Source organism: Scyliorhinus torazame, chromosome 15 (genome assembly GCF_047496885.1).
Source record: "Scyliorhinus torazame isolate Kashiwa2021f chromosome 15, sScyTor2.1, whole genome shotgun sequence".
NCBI lineage: Eukaryota > Metazoa > Chordata > Chondrichthyes > Carcharhiniformes > Scyliorhinidae > Scyliorhinus > Scyliorhinus torazame.
The window spans coordinates 91610334-91634171 of NC_092721.1; the positions used below are offsets into that span (position 1 = coordinate 91610334).

The window sequence follows — 23838 nt, forward strand, 5'->3', positions numbered from 1 at the left end:
TGCTCGGTCTCTTCCAGAAAGACATGAGCATCCCACCAATTGCGGCAGCCAGAATCCAACATTGGGTGCTCCTGCTTGCCACTTCAGAATAAAATTTCCAACACCGCCCGGGTACCAGGATTGACCATGGAGACGCCCTCAGCCGTCTGCCTTTGCCCGCGAATGCCCCGTCCCTGCCTGCTGCAGATGAGGCTATTGCGATGTTGAATTTTATGGACGCCTTACCAGTGAGGGATGCTTGTGTGCGTGTGTGAACACAGCAGGACCCGGCGTTGAAGAAGCTTTGCCTTATGCTACTCGATGGTGGCAAAACGAAAGTCCTTCCAGGTCTCTTCATTCCCCTGCAGGGTCAGGAAGACCCTGTTACAGGGCTTGCATGCTGGCCATCTGGTGGCATAGAAGATGAAAATGTTGGCCTTGAACTATGTTTGGTGGTCGGGTATCGATGGGACAAAGAGAGAGTTGTAAGAAACTGGCGTGCCGGGAATTTCAGAAACTTCTGTCAGCGGCTCCTCTCCACCCTTGGGAATGGTCGGGTCGCCCATGGATTCACCTCCACGCAGATTTTGCAGGACCTTTAATAGGGTCCATGTTACTAGTAATCGTGGAGCCAACTCCAAGTAGCTGGAGGTGTGCAGGATGGCTTCCACAATGTGCTGGGCCACAATCGAGAAGCTCAGGAGATCTTGCTGCATCCATGGGATCCCAAAGGTACCGGTGACAGATAATGGTACTTTTTTCATCAGTGAAGAGTTTGCTGTGTTTATGCAGCCTATTGGAATTCAGCACATCCAGACCATGCCATATCATACTTCCTCAAATGGGCTAGCAGAATGTGCAGTCCAGACATTTAAATGGGGATTGAAGAAACAACAACGGGGTCTATGGAAATGCAGCTGTCGAGCTTCATTTTCAATGGTCCTTGGAGCTTCAATGATCGAAGGTATCATTTTAGTAAATCAATGCTGCACTCCACACCCACGGTCAATATATTCTTCTTGAAGCATTTGAGAAGTGCCCAGAATTAACCACAATCATTGTTCTCTCTAATCAACACAGCAACAAATCAGTCAGTCCCCTTAAATGATCACGTATTTACAGCGGTGTTTATTTTTTTAAAAGTTATAACGACAGACGTTGGTCTAACTGGCCTACGATTCTATGGTTTTCTTCTCTCACCTTTTCTGAATAGCCGATCGTCATGTGCAATTTACTAATCAAAAAGAATGGTTGCTGAATCAAGACAATTTTAGAAAATTATAGTTGGGGCATCTGCGGTCACCTTATAAAGCCCTGGGATGGAACCATGTGATCCTGAGGATTTGAAGAAGATATCTTGTTTGTTATTTACAGCACAGGAGGCCATTCGGCCCATTGTGTCTGCACTGACTCCCAAAAGGAGAAACCTAGTTAGTTCCATTCCCCAGCTCTCTAAATTCATCACATTCAAATATATATCCAACTCTCTTTTGAAATCTCCTATAGAATCCACCTCCACCACTCTCCCAGGCAGCACATTCCATCTCATCTCATCTCACTCAGAGCTCTCTTGTTGACCATCTTGAAATTGTGACCCCCTAGTCACTGACATACCAACTAGTGGAAACAGAATATCCTCCTTTAACCTGTCAAAATTGTTCAGAAATTTGAACACCTGAAATGAAAATCGCTTATTGTCACAAGTAGTTTAGCACAGGGCTAAATCGCTGGCTTTGAAAGCAGACCAAGGCAGGCCAGCAGCACGGTTCGATTCCCGTAACAGCCTCCCCGAACAGGCGCCGGAATGTGGCGACTAGGGGCTTTTCACAGTAACTTCATTTGAAGCCTACTTGTGACAATAAGCGATTTTCATTTCAAGTAGGCTTCAAATGAAGTTACCGTGAAAAGCCCTTAGTCGCCACATTCCAGCGCCTGTTCGGGGAGGCTGGTACGGGATCAATAAGGTCACTTCTTAATCTCCTCTGCTCCAAGGACAACAAATCTAATTTCTCCAATCTTTCCATGTATCTAAAATTCCTCATTCCTGCTATCATTCTCGTAAACCTCCTCTGCACTCTCCCCAGGGCTTTAACATCCTTGCTTAAGTAAAGTGCCCAGAATTGAACACAATGCTCCAAATGTGGTCTGACCAATGATTTGTAGAGGTGTAGCATCACTTCCTTGCTTTTATACTCTATGTCTCGATTTATAAACCCACGGATGCTATGCGCCATCTTAACAACTACTTCAACTTGCCTGGCTACCTTCAGAGAATTATGCACTTGCAACCCCCGAGGCCCCTCTGCTCCTGTACTCCTCTCTAATTTTTACCACTGAACTGTTTGTCTCTCCATGTTTCTTCTACCAAAATGCACGACCTCACATTTCGCTGCATTGAAGTTCATCTGCCAGGTGTCTGTCCATTTGGCCAACTTGTCAAATGTCCCTCTGAAGTCGCTCAGCGTCATCGTCACAATTCCCAAGCTTAGCATCATTTGCAAATTTAGAGATTTTGCCCTCGACATACTCTTCAAAATCTTTTATATAAATCAGAAAAAGCAAGGGTCCCAACACTGAGCCCTGGGGTGCACCACTTTTAACCCATGGCCAGTCTGAGAAATGCCCATCTGTACATACCCTCTGTTTCCTATCTCTTAGCCAACTTCTAATCCATGCTGCCAAGGACCCATCAATCCAAAACATGTTTAATTTGCTAACCAATCTGCCATGTGGCACTGTATCAAATGCTTTCTGAAAGACCAAACGTACAATGTCCATGGCACTACCTTCATCCACTGCTTGCGTCACCTCGTCAAAGAACTCAATTAAATTTGTCAGACATGACCTGCCCTTGACACAGCCATTTTGACTGTCTAGTATTATCTCATCCCGTATTGTGGCCTCCATCAGTTTTCCTACTATTAATGTCAAGCTGACAGTTCTGTAGTTTGCATTAATTGTGTTGAAATCCTGTCCCTGATTCAATAAAAGGGCACGTTGTTTGGCAGGCTGACTTCTTCCTCCACTATAAATACTAGAGCAAAGTAATTATTCAGCATGCCTACCATTTCCCTATTTTCATTGAAATTACCATTATACGTTTTAAAGGAACACAGTGCTGTTGGTCACCTTATTTTTCCTAATGCAACTACAAAAGTATTTTCCGTTGCTTCAGATAATTATTGGTCCTCCATTGGGTACCTGCTGATTAACCTTCCCAGCACTCTAATTGTGACATAGTGACAGCTCCTTGCACCTTTGAAGTAGGCTATGCTGCATCCACCACATTACCATCTGCTACTCCTAATTGGACAGTGAAGGCCAAGGCATGTTAATTGCCAGCATCCTGTAAAATTTTGAGACGGTGTATTGATGCATTGCGCAGGTTCTAGAAACAGAAATTGGCACTTTATTGGATTCACAAATATCCTAGATTTAGCCCAATGACTGCCAAGTCACAAAGATTTGAAGTGGAGATATTTACTAGTCATGGACAGCAAAACCTTCCTGAAGGGTAAACACAGATGGCAGTCCACACACAACCTGCTGTCATATTTTGGTCTAAATTATTTAGGTGCAACTCTGTATGCTGCAGGTTTTTGTTCCTTTTTTACACATTAACTTGCAGTAAACAGTGGGCAAAAAAGTTAAATATTCACTGCCTCAAGTATTGGAGGTTACAAAAGGCCTCACTCAGCACAGAATTCCCAACCGTAGCACCTTTAACACTGTACTCTTCTCTTGACGACTCTGTGCCCCCACACTTTTGACATTAATTCAAAGGATTAAAATTAGAATATCTTGAAACAGATTAGATTCTCTACCTTTCGGGTGGCTTTTGCTGGCACATGGAACACTTTAGTGATATTTTATCAATTGTAATTAACTTGGAGCATTTCTGAAAAAAAAACATTCAGCATCCAGTATCTCATTAACACTAAATCTATACTTTTTAAAATGGTAACCGATATGTCCATCTCTTTACACATAACTTTGAAGATAAGGCTGCTGTTAGATTAAATCTTTAGAGTGGGCAGCATGGTGGCATAGTAGTTAGCATTGCTGCCTATGATACCTAGGACCAGGGTTCGAATCCCGGTCCTGGGTCACTGTCCATGTGGAGTTTGCACGTTCTCCCCATGTCTGCGTGGGTTTTGCCCCCACAACCCAAAGATGCGCAGGATAGGTGGATTGGCCACGCTACATTGCCCCTTAATTGGAAAAAAGAATTGGGTATTCCAGATTTATTTTTTAAAAATTAAATCTTTAGAATCCAATTGGTTTTCTTTAACAATTTTTAAACATTTATTTTGGTTTGACTACAAAAAACTATCTGCATACATTAACATCAATAACTTTGCATTAAAATCAAATGTTATCATAGCACCTTGCTGGAAGTTGGAGATAATGAAGAATCAGAAATGCTGAAATCGGGTCTGGACTCCAAAGGCTGGAATTCTCCATCAGTATTCTGTTGGGAGGACTGCAGTTGCAGAGAGAAATTAGTGACTCCTTGGTCTGAAACGGTATGATCAGTTGTAGAGTCTGAAATAAATGGGGAAAATTAAGCATGCTTATAGGTACAACTGAAATACAGCAACATGACTTGCAAAGCAAGTGCAGTACTAAAAAAAAATTAACCATCATAGAAGTGAATATGAGTGCAAAAAGTTCACTAAAAATTAAACCAGGCTCCTTTTTGGCTCAGTAAATTTATCAAATGATCAGGTAATCCATAAAGATTGAGAACGCCCCACCATAAAGTGTGGGGTGGAAAAGTGGGGAATAAAGTAGATCCTTCACAATATACATGCACATTAAGTGACTGCTGGATTGGAATAACATGGAATACTTATGTTGCAGGCTCACATATGGTCAGAACACATCCAGAAAATCCACAAAAAGGCCTTCAGGTGAGGTATTATTGGTGGCAGGGAAAAGGGCGGTAAGAAAGTTGCGAACAAATGGATGGTAATGCAGCATATTTTTCCTAGTTTAGATTATATGTTTCCTTTCTGTTCGAAAACACCTCGACTGTGGAGTGCAATGAACTGCATTCTGCATTATGTTGTGGTAGCAGTCCTGACAAAAAAAACATTGTGCATTGCTTTCGTTAGTCCCATCTTACATTATAGGCATAACGACCCAAAAATTGCAGACCAAAGAATGATGCCTGTTAGATCTATCTTTTCAATGATGATAATATTTTGCTTTGCAAGTTGCTCGAAGTACAAAAGGAAAATGGTGTGATGACTGAGACAGGTGTTGTAGTGGGCATCAAATTGATTAGTGTACGACTGAAAAACGCAAAGTATCATATGTTGGATCTGAGAGTAATGGAAGACTCATCAAATTTCATCATCTGGACAATGACAAAGCAATTATCAAAGAGAATCCTGGGATAAACATCGAGAACCATAGAAAGTATGGCCCAGTGTATCCTGGGCTTAACAATGCATCGACTAGACCTCCATGTGAAATACTGAGCTCTATTCTGGTTACTGCGTCACAAAAAGCATCAGAGAGGTCACAAGCTAGAGCAACAAAATAGATTGCTTAGAGAAACGAAATGAGCCAGGAGGAATGATTGGGTAAATGTATATGGAGGGCAAACCTGGAGTGCTACTTGTAAGTAAAGTAAATAAAGCAAACCCTAAACTTTGAATTTAAATTGGTATTAAATGACACTTAGTCTGAGTGAAAATATTTAGAATAATCTTCCAAGTACAGTATTACAGGCAGAAAAGTACAGGTGTTCAACAAAAAAACTAAAAGTTAGATATGGATAAACTTTGGGTAACATTACATTTCCTGGTGTTTATTTTTTTATGACTGTTTTAGAAAAATGAAAATGACTTGCCTTGGTACCTTTCACTTGAATCCAGTAACTGGTTTAGATTTCTAGTGTACTTCTCTATTACCTGCTGAATTCTGCTTCCAGTAGGAATATATTCCTCTAACTTGGGGGAACAGTAAATCATGTCAACTGTATCCAGGTTTGCAGGAAATGAAGACAGTGAACTTGGTGTACAAACAGATGATGTAGCAGTCAATTGTTCGCTAGTAACGTCATGAATGACAGAGGGATAATCACCTATTAGGAAAAAAGCAATGTGAATAGGTGCATTATTCATTGCAGAATTTGTACTACAACGCTCCGCATTACAATAGCTACAGCTGAAGGCGAAAAAGGGTTTTAAAAAATCACCCCAAAGCAAGATGGCCACCAATTCCAATTTGCACATGGACACGGGTGCGTACATGCGTAGACATCTGCTGCACCCAGCCTGCCAGTGTCCTTTGCACTTGCATTAACTGTTTGGATTTCCTGACCAGTGAGACATGTAACAGGGATCCAGAGCTGATATAAATTTCGGAGAATTTGATCCACTGCATAGGCACAAATCAACCCAACTCGATCTCAGCCTGCCTGCAAACATCTCAGCTCATCCCGTCTGGGCAGTATGTCGGGCAGGGAGACCCTGGCAAAGGATAAAGCCAAGAAACAGGGAAATTAATGTTGTGACTGGAGTGAATAGTTCAGGTGGGGTACAAAAAGATGCTTCACACAGGCAGGAATTAAAATTTACAGATGGTCAAAGACCTCGTCCACTTTATATGGGAACTTAACAGTTCACCAGCTAAAATGAGTGACCCTGTTTACAAAGCCTGCTGGGAGTTTTCTTTGGTGACAATGGAGTATTTTACCTAGTCAGAGAATGTCACTAACTCCAGCTCCAAACATCCTAGAGTTTATATACAGAATCCTCCCATAATATCCGTCACCCGGTACTAATTAAATCACTGGATATGAATCTGGGTCTTAAAACTCCACCTACTTTGAGAACACTCCTATCTTTAGAAGTTTTTCTCTATTTCCTCTAAAACATCAACATTTAAAAATGTACTCAAACATAGCCAACCAAACACAGCGTGCTGAAAAACATGCCGCCTAAATTCAGCTAGTTTTGCTCCTGGCTGCTGTCCACTCTTGTCACTTGCAATGGCGTAACAGAGTAAGACACTAATAACTAGCAATCTAGCGGTGCGAGGCTCCTTGGGGCAAAATTATATTATGTGACCACAATATGATCAAGATGGAGAGTGACATTGTCAATACCGAAACTAGGGTCCTGAGCCTTAATTGAGGAAATTACGTGGCATGCAGCTCAAGTTGGCTATGATGGATTGGGTTACTTAAAGGTATGACGGTGGATAGGCAATTGTAAATATTCAAAGAGCATATGCGTGACCTGCAACGATTGTTCATTCCAGTCTGGTGCAAAAATAAAATGGGAAAGCTGGAGAAATCATGGCTTACAAGGGAAATTTTAGTATTGGAGTAAATCCCCAGGGCCTGATAATCTACAAACCAGGGCAAGGAAGAGGCATGCAAATTGGCCAGGACAAAAAACAGCAGACCTGAGGTTTGGGAGCACTTTAGAATTCAGCAAAGGCAGACTAAGGGATTGATTAAGAAAAGGAAAATAGAGTATGAAAGTGAGCTTGGGGGAAAACATAAAAACTGACTGGATGAGCTTCTACAGCTATGTGAAGAGAAAAAGATTGATGAAGACAAATGTAGCTAATTTAAAGTCAGAATCGGGAATTTATAATGGGGAGAAATGGCTGACCAACTAAATACATACTTCGGTTTGGTCTTCACAAAAAGAGGACACAAATAATGTTCCAGAAATGCTGGGCAACACAGGGTTTAGTGGGAGAGAGGAATTAACAGAAAGCTGCATTAGTATGGAAATGGTGTTGTGGAAATTGATGGGATTGAAGGTCAATAAATCCTCAGGGCCTGATAATCTAAATCCCAGAGTACTTAAGGAAGTGGCCCTAGAAAAAGTGAATGCTTTGGTGGTCATTTTCCAAGATTCTCTCTACTCTGGAACAGTTCCTACAGATTGGATGGTAGCTAATGTAATTTCACTATTTCAAAGGGGGGGGGGGAGAAAAAAAACAGGGAATTATAGACCAGTCAGCCTGACATCAATTGTGGGGAAAATGCTAGATCCATTGTAGAAGATTTAATAGCAGAGCACTTGGAAAACAGTGGCAAGATCGGACAGAGTCAGCACAGATTTACGAAAGGGAAATCAAGCTTGATAAATCTGCTGAAATTCTTTGAGGATGTAACTAATAGAGTTGACAAGGGACAACCAGTGGATGTGGTTCATTTGGACTTTGGCAGTGGAATCCAGAACCAGGGGTCAGAGTCTAAGGATACGGGGTAAACCATTTAGGACTGAGATAAGGAGAAATTTCTTCATCCAGAGAGTGATGAGCCTGTGTAATTTGCTACCACAGAAAGCAGTTTTCAGGATGGAGTTAGAAATAGCTCTTGGAGCTGAAGGGTTCAAAGGTTATGCCGGGGGGGGGGGGGGGGGGGGGGAAACACAGTTTACAGAGTTGGATGATCATCCATGATGAATGGCAGAGCATGCTCGAAGGTCCAATTGGCCTGCTCCTGCTCCTATTTTCTATGTTTCTACTAGAACTGCACACGCACTGGCAACAAAGGCAGCCATCAAAAATACTAATTCTGTCTTCACATCTTCCCTTCGTCATATGAATACTGAAGTTTGATTACAGAGTGGAGTACTAAATACACATTTAAATTTGTCCATCAATTTGCATTTACATAGCACCGGTATTACAGAAAAATATTCGCAGAAGTGTCACCAGGCAATAATATAAACAGAAATGAAAATTACAAACCTGAACTCATGGGACCAACATCTATATGTTCATTTGAAGGTAAACTCCCAGTGGACAGTGTTGTGGAAGATATTTGATCGGCCTCAGGGGATGTTTGAGCATTAAATCCAAATGCATTACTGGACCAAGAGTAAGGAAATAATACCTACAGTGTGTAAAGTTTTTCTATATAAATAGTGAAATCTAACAACAGAATTTAAAACACTATCAGAACATTGAAAAAGGGGGACATCCCCCTGTACAGTTGTTGTACAGCTCAGAATAGTTTAGTTCCAAATACTCTTAAGCAATAAGTTCAATGGAAACAAAATGTTTATCAGCTGCATCAATAATTGCTGAAACAGCCTTAGGAAGGTCAGACATTTTAAGTATATCACATTTCAGACACTCCATAATTACAGAGATGACCATTGTATATCCTGGAACTGCAATTGGAGCAGACATCAGACTGGAATTAGCGGCCAACCTAGAATGGTGCAACAACATGAGGTTTCCCATCTTGAGCATGGAATGGCACTGGATTCTTTTCCTGGTGCTTGATAATTAACCTCAACTACAACAAATAGAGTTGCTCTGGGATGCAAACTGCAAGATGTTCTAGGATGCAGTTAAAATGACAGACAAGTTACTCATATTTAACCATTTCCACGGACAAACTTATAAAGGCCATTGAATAGTCAACATCAGTCAGGTGGCACAGTGGTCAGCACTTCTGCATCACAGCTCTAGGAACCCAGGTTTGATTCAGATTTTAGGTCGGAACTCGTGTGGAGCTTGCACAATCTCCCCATGCCTGCATGTGTTTCCTCCGTGTGCTTCGGTTTTCTCCCACAGTCCAAAGATGTGGTTAGGTGGACTGGCCATGCTAACTTGCCACTTAGTGTTCAAAAGGTTATATGGGGTTACAGCGATAGGGCGGGGGCATAGGCCTGGGTAAGGTGCTTTTGGAAGGTCGGTGCAGACCCGATAGACTGAATGGCCTCCTTCCCCACTATATGGATTCCATGACTCTATGAATTGTGATACTGGAAACATTAAAATTTAACTTTGAACTGATTATTCAGCAGACAGAAAGCTTACATGCTTTGTTACTGAGCTTAAAGCTGCACATTAAGCTGTCTTTAAATTCTTTAATTTAGCATCTCTACAGTGCTGCTTCTTTCAGTAATAAAAACAGAAAATCTCAGTGGGTCTGACTGCATTTGTAGAGAGAGAACGTCAACATTTTGAGTCTGCATAATTCTTCACCGCTTCATTTGGTATTGTTAATATCCGAAAATCCAAACTACCCAGATAGTCATGCTTAAGTGGCAAATAACTAAATGAGGAATTACACAGGCATGTTAATAATAACAATATTGGAAAAGTACACCGTTAAATGCTGATGTCAAGCTGAATATTTGAGTACACATGATTTATGTATACTCGTATTTGTCATCTGCCAGACATATATTATTTTATAATGTAATCGGTTGGACTTCCATATGCATTGAACTTTTCTTGCCAAGGACATTGGCTACAGCAGTTTTTTAAAAATTCAATCACGGGATGTGGCTGTTGCTGGCGAGGCCAGCATTTATTGCCCATCCCGAGCTGCCTTGAAAAAGTGGTGGTGAGCTGCCTTCTTGAACTGTTACTGTCCCGGAGGAGTAGGTACACCTACAGTGCTGTTGTAGGCATGGGCCCAGGGCAGAGACACCTGCAATATATATGCGCGTATACCAGTGCAAATATATGGCTACACACCAATATATAATAGTGATAGATGCATACCAATGTATGTATAATTATATATACACACACAATACATAAATATACACAACCAATATATGCAACACACAATCCTAAATCCTGCTTCCAAACAAACATAACAGGTTGTGAGGCATCATGGGGTTTTTAGCCAACTAGCTTGGCCACATATGTAAATCCTTAGTTCCCACGGACTGACACTGAAAAGGCTTATTCTGAAAGAGAATCATGATCAGCAGTTGCCCTTTCGGAAAGCGGCTTGTAACACAGAGATGCAGATAAGGTAGTCCAGACTATAGGTATCCAGAGAACCCAAGGACAGCTGATAAGGGAGGCCTTCATCTGTTGTTGAGCGGACTGCGCAGCCCTGCGCTGCTGAGCAACCAATAGTTGCTATGGAATTTGGGTCCAGCCAACATGTCTTATGTCCAGTGGACAGGTGCATGGGATGTTGAGTGGACTGCTCACCGCTAACGTAATAATCCATTTGACGCATACCCGAGTGGTGAGTAATTCTTCTGGTTTCATTCCCAATAACCCTGTTAGGGAGGGAGTTTCAGGATTTTTACCCAGTAACAGTGAAGAAACTGTGATATATTCCCAAGACAAGATGCTGAGCGACTTGGAGGGGAATCTCCAGGTGGTGGTGGTGTTCCTAGCTATCTACCGGCCTCATTCTTCGAGATGGTAGTGATTATGGTTTTGGAGGGTATTGCCTAAAGAGCAACAGCAAGTTCCCAGAGTGCATTTTGTAGATCGTAACACTGCTATTTCTGTAGGTTGATGCTGGGGGAGTCAATGTTTGTGGAAGGGGTGCCAAGCAACTGAGTTGTTTTGTCTGGAATGGTGCCAAGCTTCTTCAGGGTTGTTGGGAGTGCACTCATCCAGGCAAGTGGAGGGTATTCCATTACACTTCTGACTCATGCCTTGTAGATCATGGGACAGGTTTTGGAGAGTTGCTCTTCACAGGCTTTTTAAAATATTCGTTTTTGGGATGTGGGTGTCGCAGGCTGGGGCAACATCTGCAGTCCATCCCTAGTGCCCTTGAACGGAGTGGCTTGCTAGGCCATTTCAGAGGGACAAGTTAAGAGTCAACAGCATCGCTGTGTGGACCTGGAGTCACAAGTAGGCCAGACCGGGTAAGGACTGCAGATTTCCTTCCCTGAAGGACATTAGTAAATCAGATGGGTTTTTACAACAATTTCATAGTCATCATTAGACATTTAATTCCAGATTTTTATTGAATTCAAATTTCACCAGCTGCCATGGTGGGATTCAAACCAGGGCCCCAGAGCATTACCCTCGGTCTCTGGATTACAAGTCCAGTGACAATACCACTCACTACACCATCACCTGCCCAAGGATTGCAAGCCTTTGCCCTGCTCTTGGAGCCACAGTATTTATATGGCTAGTCCAGTTCAGTCTGGTCAATGGTAACCCCCAAGGATATTGATAATGGGGGATTCAGCGATGGCAATGCCTTCAAATTTCAAGGGACGATGGTTAGATCCTCTCTTGTTGGAAAGGGTCATTGCCTGGCACTTATGTGGAGTGAATGTTACTTGCCACTTGTCAGCCCAAACCTGGATATTGTTCAAGTCTTGCCACATTTGGACATGGACTGCTTCAATATCTGAAGAGTTGTGAATGGTGCTGAACATCACTGTGCATTCTTCAGCTACGTCCCCACTTCTGACCTGAGAAAGATCATTGATAAAGCAGCAGAATGTGGTTGGGTCTGAGGAACTCCTGTACTGACAGGGATTGTCCTCCAACAAACACAACTATCTTCCTTTGTACAGGTTATGACTCCAACCAGCGGAGGGTTTCTCCCATAGACTCGTTTTGTTATGGCTCCTTGGGCGGCACCATGACACAGTGGTTTGCACTGCTGCCTCAGCGCCAGGGACCCGGGTTCTGGCCTTTGGTGACTGTCTGTGTGGAGTTTGCACTCTCTGTGTGGGTTTCCTTTGGATGTTCTGGTTTATCACAGTTCAAAGATGTGCAGGTTAGGTGGGGTTACGGGGATAGGGAGTGGGACTAGGTTGGGTGCTCTTTCAGCCGGTCGGTGCAGACTCGCTAGGCTGAATAGTCTCCTTCTACACTGCAGGGAATCTATAATGCCACACTCCGTCAACTGCTGCCTTATTTCGAGGGCAGTCACTCTCACCTCATCTCTAGAATTCAGCTCTTTCCTTCCATGTTTGAAATGAGGTCAGGAGCTGAGTGACCCTGGCTGAACCTAAACTGAGTGCCAGTGAGCAGATTCTTGTTAAACAAGTGCTGCTTGACAGTGCTGTTAATGACCCCATACATCACTTTACTGATGGTTGAGGAGACTGATGGGGCAGTAATAGGCCAGATTGGATTTGTCCTGTTTCTTGGGTACAGGTCATACTTGGACAACGTGTGGGTGAACATGTGTGTGTGGGTGCGCCTGTGTGCATGGGGTATGCCTGTGTGGGGAGGAACATGTGGCGTGTGTTTTTGTGCTTCTTTACCGGAATTAGGTTTTGCAATATCGCAAGGAATCTTTCAATCTGGCTGTTTTATTTCTTGCACTGGGCTACACACAGTTAAATATACATCAAATTGGCTAGATCATCTCCATTTTAAATTCAAACTCAAGTGGAATAAGAGGAGTCAGTTCATCTGTTAACCTGGTTGTACCATACTCAATATTCATTTCAATAACCAACTTTTATGATTTATGGTCAAAGATTAATTAAAATATTCTTCACACTTATTCAGCACAATAGAAAGTTATAGAGTTAAAATTTCTGAATTTCCTCTTTTACTGCCCCCAAAACAATTTAGATTTATATTGTGCACTTACCGTAAGGAAACATCCTAAGGTGCTTTACAGGTGTATGACAAAACAAAATACGACACCAAAACACCCAAGGAGCTCATTAGGTCGGATGGCCATAAGCTTGATCAAATAGGCTGCTTTAAAAAGAGTCTTAAAAGTGTAGGGACAAAAGTCATAGAAAGAATACTCTAGAGCCTAGGGCAACTGAAGGTACAGCCACCAAGGGTGGAGCAAGATACAAGAGGCCAAAATTAGAGGAGCACAGATATCTTGGGAGGATTGTTGGGCTGGAGGAGTTTAGATAGGGACTGGTGAGGCAATGGAAGGATTTGAAAACTCTGAAGAGAATTTTTAAAATCGAGGCATTGCTTGACCAGGAGCCAATGTAAAGCAGGGACGAAAGGAGAAGGAGACTTGATCAACAAACTGCCGAGTTTTGGATGACTTCAAGTTTAGAGGTTAGAATGAGTATGATTAAAACGGGAATAGACACCAATAATTTTCACCAGTTTATTAGAATAACTGGCCATCACACTGTTGATGCTGTACGGAATTTCTGAATATGGCTTTACTCAAAATGCCAAAAAACTGTGGAAAAATTGAATGCTGAGCCAGGAATGCACTAACAATATTTAAAAATAAAACCATCTTGCAACAGTGTTGAACGTTCATTTATAATGTACAAAATAATCTGACCTCCAAGCCCCTTTCTTCATACTTGAGAGCAATAGGCTTGTATTGCAAAGGCTGCAACTAAAAAATTAGAAGCACGCTTAAGTTGTTAGCTCATCCACATGCTTTAATCATCAAAGAGCACTATTTAAAAGACTGAAAAATCCTACAATGCAAAATGACAGTTTCTTGAATTAGTATAAATGGGAGGGATAGATTTAAAATATTTAATATCTTTTTACAATATATATGGGATACTGCAGCATTAAAGACTGAGTCAGGCACCTTTGACAACTGCACTATTTTACAGAAATGAGACATGCCGTTATACCAAGTAAATGAAGAACGGAGTTCCGTTCAAGCATAACGAACATCACTAAAAACAATTTTACAATCAGTGCGAATAAATTCACATAATTCCACAACACAAAGAACTATTAGAATGTCAGACAAGCACACACACACAATACTGAGCTCAGTTCAAGTGTAGTGAACATCACTGTAAAGATTTTTTAAATCAGTATAAATATATTTGCATCATTGCTCAGTACAAAAAATTGTTACAATCTCAGAAGAAATACCTGTTTGCACATGCACACATTAACTGCATTCAGAACACACACACAACAGAGAAACACTACAGAGACACACTACACAGAGACACACTACACACACACCACCTGCTTCTCTGGTCTGATCACTAATCATTCATTATTTAGCTTAAATAATGATCAGATTTGGCTATTTTTCATCATTGACCCACTGAATAAAACAGTAGATCTCAGAAGTGACTCAGAGAAAAATAGAGTAAAAACATACGAGTTATAGATGTAACAAAGATATCTCGCCTATCTATTTTCAAAAGATTATGAAATTCTATTTTTGTGCTTAGACTTCTCTGGATACGACTTGGCAATGTAACATTTTTCTACTTTTTGCCCCAAACTCAGTGGCACTCTGGGTCAGCTACAACAAGGATCAGATACAAAATGAAGCCAGGGATCAAAAATAAATCCTTCAATTATTGCATTTAAAATACAGACCTGGTGTTACCAACTTTAAGTAGTAGTACAGATTAATAATTAATCTTATGTTGTGAATTGTTCAATAATTTACTAATTAGTAAATGCAAAAGAAAACAGAAACACCTACTTGCTGGTAACTGCATAGGCATAAAGTTAGAAAGAATGCTACAGCAAGTAAACAAAACACAGCAAATAAACAAAACAAACACTGATCCTTCATAATAATGATGATGTTTATAATAAAATTATCACTTGCCTTGCTAGTTGTACTACATGTTACAGAAGGTCGGCCAGGGTCCTCAAACTTCCCTCGGTCAACATCAGCAGAGTATCTTTGCAATCTTGAAATAGGAGCTGAAGAAACTGTAGAGAATTTTAGGTAAATGAAGAGAAACAACCCACATAATACAATGGTTCTTGGTCTCTGGAACTCATTGCTTTCACAGATTCACATAACATTATCAGCTCTATCGCATACTTCTCCATATCATACTTCCCTCCCCAGATCCCAGATTTTTAAAATTAAATTATCTGCTTTTATACTACGGGAAAAGAAAATCCTTTTCAATCTAAAATTGTGCCTCAGTGTTATTAATTTCACAACTCTCAGTCCTATATTAGCCTTGGTTTGCTATTTACTTTGATAGCTAGTTTTAATAGAGCAGGTATGTCAAGTTCATAGCTTCTTGGATGAGTATGTAAGAACACAAGAACTAGGAGTGGGCAATTCAGTCCCTCGAGCCTGCTCCGCAATTCAATACTCTCGGCCTCAACTCCACTTTCCTGCCTGTTTTCCATAACTCTTCAATCCATTACGAATTTAAAATCTGTCGATCGCCTCCTCAAATTTCCTCAAAGTCCCGGCATCTACTGCACTCCGGGGGGTGTGAATTCCACAGATTTACGACTCTTTGAGAAAATAATTTCTCCATATCTTGGTTTTAAATCTGCTACCCCTTATCCTAAAACTATGACCTCTCATTCTAGATTGCTCCACAAGAGGAAGCATCTGCTTGAAGGAAGCCAGCTATTTCTGATAGGTAAAAGGATCATTGATTTAGCCATTTTGATGTAAATACTGAAGCCCATGTCAAAATTCATTTTTAAAATGAATTCCATCAGAAGACTGCAAACACAACCGAAGATTACAAAGTGTACAGCTTGCAATAATAAAAGCATGGATTTGAAACATTTGCAGCCTAACTAGAAGCAAATGAAACAATTCAATGAAGGTCAACATGTGCACCATAAGTTAACATGAATCTACCTTTGTTCCAAATGTGAATAGGACAGCAGTCAGCAGAAACCAGATTTGATAAAAAGTGTAAGTCACATTCCAACACACAGCAAACACCCACAGATGCAACATGTTCACATCTATGTTGCACATTGATGACTGATAACTAACCATCCAATCAAATGCATTGAGACTCATCCAAGCCAATCAGCACATTACAAGGTTAGGGACAGATGGTGTCAGACTGATAACATTTTCCTTAAAGATAGAGGTCCAGGCAGCCATTTTCATTCTGGAATCACTCTACATCATTTATCTAGCTACTTGCGATCCTTATTTCGGATTTTCATATTTCCACTCTAACTCTTAAGTTTGCGCAAGCTGTTTGCTTTGAGCAAGAAACCATTACTGTCTTTTGAAAGTTCAATTTGTTTGTAAGCCACTAAGTTAATTATATCTCTTAAAGCCTTCTGCAAGGGCTTTCTTGAGAATATTTGATTTACATAATTTGTACCCACAAGATGATTTCAAACTCTCAATTATAATCAATAGACACAATAAAAGATTTCATTTCGCACCCAAGACATGTAGCGCAATTTCTACTGAGTTAAAGTAGACTACGCTTAAACCGCACGGTAGATTTCAACACTGCTCCAAGTCTACTTTGTCAATACCTTTTATCATCTTATACACCGCAATTAGATCTCCGCTCATGCTTCTAAACTCGAGAGCATAGGCCTACATTGCTCAATCTCTCTTCATAAGACATCTCTGGAATCAATCTAGTGAACCTCCTCTGAACTGCCTCTAATGCAACTATATCCCTCCTCAAATAAGGGGACCAAAACTGTACACAGTACTCCAGGTACGGTCTCACCAATGCCTTATACAGTTGCAGCAACACTTCCCTCCTTTTATATTCTACCCCTTTAATGAAGGCCAAAATTGAATTTGCCTTCCTTTTTACATGCATACTAGTTTTCTGATATTCATGCACAAGACATCCAGATCCCACTGCACCAAAGCACTCTGAAGTTTCTTTCCATTTAGATAACAAGTTGTCATTCTATTTTTCAGCCAAAATACTTAACGTCACACTTAGCCACATTAAACTCCATCGGCCAAATTTTGGCCCACTCACCTAATCTATCTATATTCATTTGTAAATGTATTTCCTCATTCCAACTTACTATCCCACCTATTTTACTATCTTCGGCAAATTTGGCTATGTACCTTCTATCAGACTTCCAAGTCATCAAAATATGCTGTAAATAGTTAGAGCCCCGAGGACCAAATACTGTGGCACCCCACTAGTTACATCTTGCCAACCAATAAAAGACCCATTTATCCCTACTCTCTGCCTTCTGTCCATCAGCCAGTCTTCTATCCAAGCTAATAAATTACCCCAAATCCCATGTGATCTTACCTTGTGTATTAACCTTTTGTGCAGCATCTTATCAAATGCCTTCTGGAAGGTGGCACGTGGCACAGTGGTTAGCACTGCTGCCTACGGCACTGAGGACCGGGTTCGAATCCCAGCCCTGGGTGACAATCCATGTGGAGTTTGCACATTTTCCGTGTCCCCACAACCCAAAGATGTGCAGGTTAGATGGATTGGCCACGCTAAATGGCCCCTTAATTGGAAAAAAAATGGATTCTAACAATTTCTCAACGACAGATGTTAAACCAACTGGTCTATACTTTCCTATATTCTGCCTCCCCCCATTTTAGAATAAGCATGTTACATTAGCATTTTTCCAATGCATTGAAATCTTTCCTGCATCCAGGGAATTTTGGAATATTATAACCAATGGGCCCAATACCTCCGTTGCAATTTCCTTTAAAACCCTAGCATGTAGACCATCAGGCCCTGGGGACATGTTTGCCTTCAATCCCAATAGTTTGTTTAGTACTTTTTCTCTATCGATGATGATTTTTCAAAGTTCCTCCTTTTCTATTACCTCTGCGTTGCTTTCTACCATTGGGATCGTTCAAAAAATTTTTTTCGAGTACCCTATTCATTTTTCCAATTTAGGGCAATTTAGCGTGGCCAATCCACCTAGCCTGAACATCTTTGGGCTATGGGGGCGAAACCCACACAAACACAGGGAGAATGTGCAAACCCCACACAGACAGTGACCCACAGCTGGGATTGAACCTGGGACAATGGCGCTGTGAGACAGCAGTGCTAACCACTACACCGTGCTGCCCCACTACTATTGGGATGGTATAAGTGTCCCCACTGTGAAAACTGAGGCAAAATGTTGATTTAGGTCTCTGCCATTTCGGCGTTACCCACTATTAACTCCCCGGTCTCATGCGCCATGGGACCAACATTCTTTAGCTACTCTCTTCCCTTATAGGAGCTTTTGCTATCCCTTTTTGATATATTTTGCACTAGTTTTCTTTAATGATTTATCTTTGCAATATTGTATGCATTTGTTTTTGTTATCTTCAACTTCCTTGCTCAGCTATGGATGTTTTCTCCCCCTTTTACAATCTTTCTTCCTCACTAGAATATATTTTAGTTGGGTGGAATTGAATATTGCCTTAAACAACTGCCACCACTCATCAACTGTTCTACCTTTTAGGTCTTCCTGCCCAGTCCACAGTCCTGTCAAATCTGTCCTCATGCCAATATGCCTTGGGTTTAACACCAGTGGCGGGATTCTCCGACCCACCGCCGGGTCGGCGAATTGCCGGGGGCTGGCATGAATCCCGCCCCCGCCGGTTGCCGAATTCTCCGGCACCGGATATTCGGCGGGGGCGGGAATCGTGCCGCGCGGCGGGCCCCCACGGCAATTCTCCGGCCCACGATGGGCCGAAGTCCTGCTGCTGTCATGCCAGTCCCGCTGGCGAGAATCAAACCACCTCTCTTACCGGCGGGCCTAGGCGGCACGGGTGGGCTCTGGGGTCCTGAGTGGGGCACGGGGCGGTCTGGCCCCGGGGGGGGGGGGGGGTGCCCCCACGGTGGCCTGGCCCGCGATCGGGGCCCACCGATCCGCGGGCGGACCTGTGCCGTGAGGGCACTCTTTTCCCTCCGCCTCGGCCACAGCCTTCACGATGGCCGACGTGCAAGAGACACCGCCCTTTGCGCGGGGATGACATCAGCAGTCGCTGGTGCTCCCGCACATGCGCGGACGTCCGCCGGCCGAAGTCCTTTCGGCCCTGGCTGGCATGGCGCCAAATGCCTTTCCCGCCGGCGTGCCAACCACTCAGGCACGGGGCTTGGCCCCTAAAGGTGTGGAGAAATCTGCACCTTTTGGGGCGGCCTGACGCCAGAGTGGTGTCCGCCACTCCGTCCCGCCAGGACCCCCCGCCCCACCAGGTGGGGGAGAATCCCAGCCCAGAACTCCATTTTTGGGACTCCAGTTTCATGCCCTCAAACTGAATTTGAAGTTCTATCATGCTATGATCTCTCTTCCCTAGAGGATCCTTAACTAAGAGGTCATTAATTTACCCCTCCTCATTGCATAATACCAAAACCACAAAAGCCTGCTCCCTGGTTGTTTCCACAACATATTGCTCCAAAAAACAATCTCTAACACATTCAATGAACCCCTCGAGGCTACCCTTGCCAATCTGATTTATCCAAATATCCTCCCTCCAAACCTGCTCTCATCCACACAGGAAGCATGAATCTCGAACCTTTTGGGCAAGGACAAAGGCGGAGGACTTCTGCAACCCTACCTCCTGGATGCCTCGACTTACCTCACTCAGTCACACCTTCCTGTCCCTGACCACTGGTCGAATTCAAGATAGTGTATGAACATGGATCATTTGAAAATTACATACCTAGGTTAGAGAATATATGCATATTAAAATAACCCATGATTATTGTCTCAACTTTCTTACAAGCCTCTAATATTTCCTGGCTGATACTGTGCAACTACTGTTTGGGAATCTATAGATTACTCCCACCAGGGACTTCTTTCCTTTGCTATATCTTATTCATACCCAGGCTGATTCCACATCTTGATCTCAAGTGCCTGTATCATTTGTCACTACAATGCTGATCCCTTCCTTCACCAGCAAAGCTATAACACCTCCTTTACCTTTATTGCTATTCTTCCAAAATACTGACCTTGGATATTCAATTCCCAGACTTGGTCTCCTTGCAACCACGTCTCAGTAATTCCACCAAATCATACCTGATTAGCACTGTTAACTCATTAATTTTGTTCCAAATGCTTCACACATTCAGACACAAAGCCTTTAGGTTTCTTCTATTATCAAATATCCCTACCCTTGTCGATTGTTTGGTGCAACATTACTTTCATACCATCTATCCCTTCCTTTTATTTTCTAGTAACAATCCACCTCATCATTAACGTGCACTCCTACCTTCTCCTTTAACTTTGATTTTCAAATTTTCCATACAAGTGTACCCTTTCCCCCACTATTTAGTGTAAAGCCCTGCCTACAGCCCTAGTTATGCAATTCGCCAGGTCTCTGGTCCCAGCATGATTCAGGTGAAAAATGTCCCACTGGAACAGCTCCCTCCTTTCCCAGTACTGGCACGAATGTCCCATGAATTCAAATCCATTTCTCCCATACCACTTTTAAGCCACACATTTACCTCTTTAATCTCATTGACCGACCCTGTACTAATTAGCTCGTGGCTCAGGTCGTAATCCTGAGATTACCACCTTTTTGGTTCTGCTTTTTAATTTAGCCCCTAACTTCTCATATTCCTTCAGTGGAACCTCTACCCTTGTTCGACCTACATCGTTGGTACCTACGTATCCCAAACCGGAGCACCAGGTAGGCAACTCAACCTTCAGGACTTTTGATCCTGGTCAGAGAGCTGTGTCTATGAACCTAACTGTACTACCCATGATTATGGCTATATTTCTTCTCTTCCCCCCCACACTTGAATGACTTCCTGTACCACGGTACTATGGTCAGTTTGCTCATCATCCCTGCTCTCATTCACACAAGAAGCAAGAATCTCAAACCTGTTGGACGAGGACAGAGGCCTGCAACCCTACCTCCTGGATCCCTGTACCTAACTCATTCATAGTCACAACCTCCTATCCCTGACCACTGACCGAATTAAAGACAGTTAAATAATCTATGGACATGATCATTTAAAAATTACATTGCTAGGTTAGGGAAAATATTTGGTATAATAAAGATAGAATTTACAGGATATGGGGTTTCTATTTTTTCTCTGGATATATTCGAAGGTCCAAATTTTATAAATAATTAACATTTTATATTCTTGCACAGTTACAGTACCAAGTTAATAGATTTTAAACCAAACAAACGGCATATCTTTGAAATTAACTTGGGGCAGAAATGATAAAGAGTAAGCAAATGCTAGCGTATTACCACCTGTGACTTAACCATTTTGTCTGCTGGAAATGTTTTTAAATAATTTGCTGCATTATTCAAATTTCTGAGATAACCCCAAAATTATACTCAATGTAACAATGAAAATGTCCAAGTTATTTAGCATTTATAAAAGGAATCAAAGCACATCAAGCTTATAATATTTAGTACTTTCTTACACACTCTTTTTTTTTACCTTGCCCTGGAAAACTGCCAGTCTCCAGTTTCAGCTTCTCCCTCCAAGTCATTCTGCCTGTTTGAATGGATTCTGCAGTGCTATTTGCAACACTAGAACTGTGCTGGCTGCTACTGTTTGTTGATATTCCGGTCAAGTCTATTTCAGAGGAACAAGATGAATCCATCCTACTTGACATTAGCTCGCTGGCTTCTGATGAACAGCAGTTATCGGAAAACGCATTCCTGTTAACTGACATAAAACAGATTATCCCAAGGTTATAACTTAATTGCCCACTAATTACAAAGTATCAGCTATGCAGGAATTAGTTTTGTCAATATCAAATGTTGTACAAAATTAAGTTTCCACTGCAAATGTTTTTTTACAATACTGGTTTTCCATGACTTATTTTGTGGCAAAACTGTCATTAGAATAATTTCACATTTTCTGTTCTCAGTTAAACATGATTCTTTAAGTGGCTTTCTGAGGAACAATATCCTTTGCCCTCTGTAAAAATTACATGTGCTGTTTCGTATGTGAATGTGACTTCTGATTTTGCCTTTTCTACCAATAGATTTGTTAAGTTTGTAACAATTCAAAATAAAAAATCTAGGGTGGGCTTCTCAATTCAGGACCTGAATGAAAGTCAAGACCTGTTCAAAGTCAACCATTTTCAGTTTTGGGCTTAATCAGCATAATTTGAAGGTGCTGCCAAATGCTGAAATGAGTGATAGCAGGCAACTGGGCAAAGCAGGGCATACTCCACTCAGTTGGTACTCCACTTGCATACTCCAGATGCAAATAGCCAGCAATCTGTTTGGTGCAGGTAAATGGTCCATCTGAAAACTTCATTAGTTGGGCATCAGACATCCAAAGGGACTGTCTCCCCTGGGTTCCCTGCAGCTGAAAATTGCCATCGGCTGTTTTACAGTTAGATTTGTTTCAGATAGATTTCTTCCAAAATATCAAATATGTGCTTTATGGGTAAGGAGGGAAGTCAAAAAGAGAAAACTGGTGAACAATCATTCCCATGATACTGAGTAGCACAGTCAGAAATCTGATTCTCGGTTACTTTCCAGTTTATTATTCTTGGTGGAGGAATGGCTTTAGAATTGGGGAATGGAACTAAACGAAGATGTAAAAACAAATAACCTTTTGTTTGATGAGTGTGAGAGAGAGAGAGAGAGAGAGAGAGTGTGAGAGAGAGAGAGAGAGTGTGAGAGAGTGTGAGAGAGTGTGAGAGAGTGTGAGAGAGTGTGAGAGAGTGTGAGTGAGTGTGAGAGAGTGTGAGAGAGTGTGAGAGAGTGTGAGAGAGAGAGAGTGTGAGAGAGAGAGAGTGTGAGAGAGAGAGAGAGAGAGAGAGTGTGAGAGAGAGAGTGAGAGAGAGTGAGAGAGAGTGAGAGAGAGTGTGAGAGAGTGAGAGAGAGAGAGAGAGAGAGAGAGAGAGAGAGAGAGGCTGGAAAATAAAATAATATTACCAAACATAGACAGCCTGTCGCTTTTAGGGGATTCCACTTCCTGAATTGCACTTAATTCGTGCTGTTCGATTAGTCCAAAAAGTCCGAATCTTGCCTTGCTTACAGGTGGTTTGGACGGCCAATGTTGAGCCTCTTTTGTGAGAACTTCAATACTTAGAGATTCTGAGGAATGACTTCCTTTGAAAGTAGGAAAAAAGCAATAGAATATTTTCCAAATCTTTGTTGACAAATCACTATAGTAATTCAAAGTAGAGTTTTGTTATTGCACAAACAGATTCAGCTACATAAGTCGACATGGGCATTTAAAATTTTGACATAAAAAGTGACACAGGAAGATTATAGATGCTGCAAGGACAAAATGTAAACACAATTATGAATAGTGCTGATATTTTATAAAACCAAGCACCAAAATAAGATAGATCATTTCACTTACACAGCAGTCTTCCATGTCAGGAAAATACTCCGGCATAGAAGATTGTTATATGTTCAATATCAAATGTTTGAATCACAAACTTAAACTTGAGATATCTAACTGAAAGAACTATTTGTGACTTGAAACAAATGCCGAGGTAGTTTTAGATTTATTGACACTATTCAATCAGTCATGAAAAGGTACATACTTGGTTCATATGTTTCATTGTGTGCTCTAC

The 23838-nt window shown here is 41.7% G+C and overlaps 1 protein-coding gene and 1 non-coding gene across 9 annotated transcripts in view; both read right to left on the bottom strand.

Moving 5' to 3' along the window:
- The window catches only part of cep295 (centrosomal protein 295), a 142690-nt gene that overhangs the window by 42740 nt on the left and 76112 nt on the right, over positions 1 to 23838 (bottom strand). For 7 of the 8 annotated variants that reach the window (XR_011935156.1, XM_072476437.1, XM_072476436.1 and 4 more), the window contains 6 exons: positions 23189 to 23365; positions 21732 to 21962; positions 15221 to 15327; positions 8707 to 8851; positions 5840 to 6073; positions 4367 to 4524 (listed from right to left, as the gene is read on the bottom strand). Coding sequence is in view for 7 of the 8 variants with exons in the window: in XM_072476437.1 (XP_072332538.1) it covers positions 4367 to 4524; positions 5840 to 6073; positions 8707 to 8851; positions 15221 to 15327; positions 21732 to 21962; positions 23189 to 23365 (1052 nt within the window). In the remaining variant the exon portion in view is untranslated. The remainder of the gene's footprint in view (positions 1 to 4366; positions 4525 to 5839; positions 6074 to 8706; positions 8852 to 15220; positions 15328 to 21731; positions 21963 to 23188; positions 23366 to 23838) is intronic. The other variant, XM_072476438.1, reaches the window with a different exon arrangement.
- On the bottom strand, positions 14625 to 14699 carry LOC140392224 (small nucleolar RNA U2-19). Its single transcript, XR_011935284.1, has one exon. It is a non-coding gene; the product is annotated as a small nucleolar RNA U2-19 (small nucleolar RNA).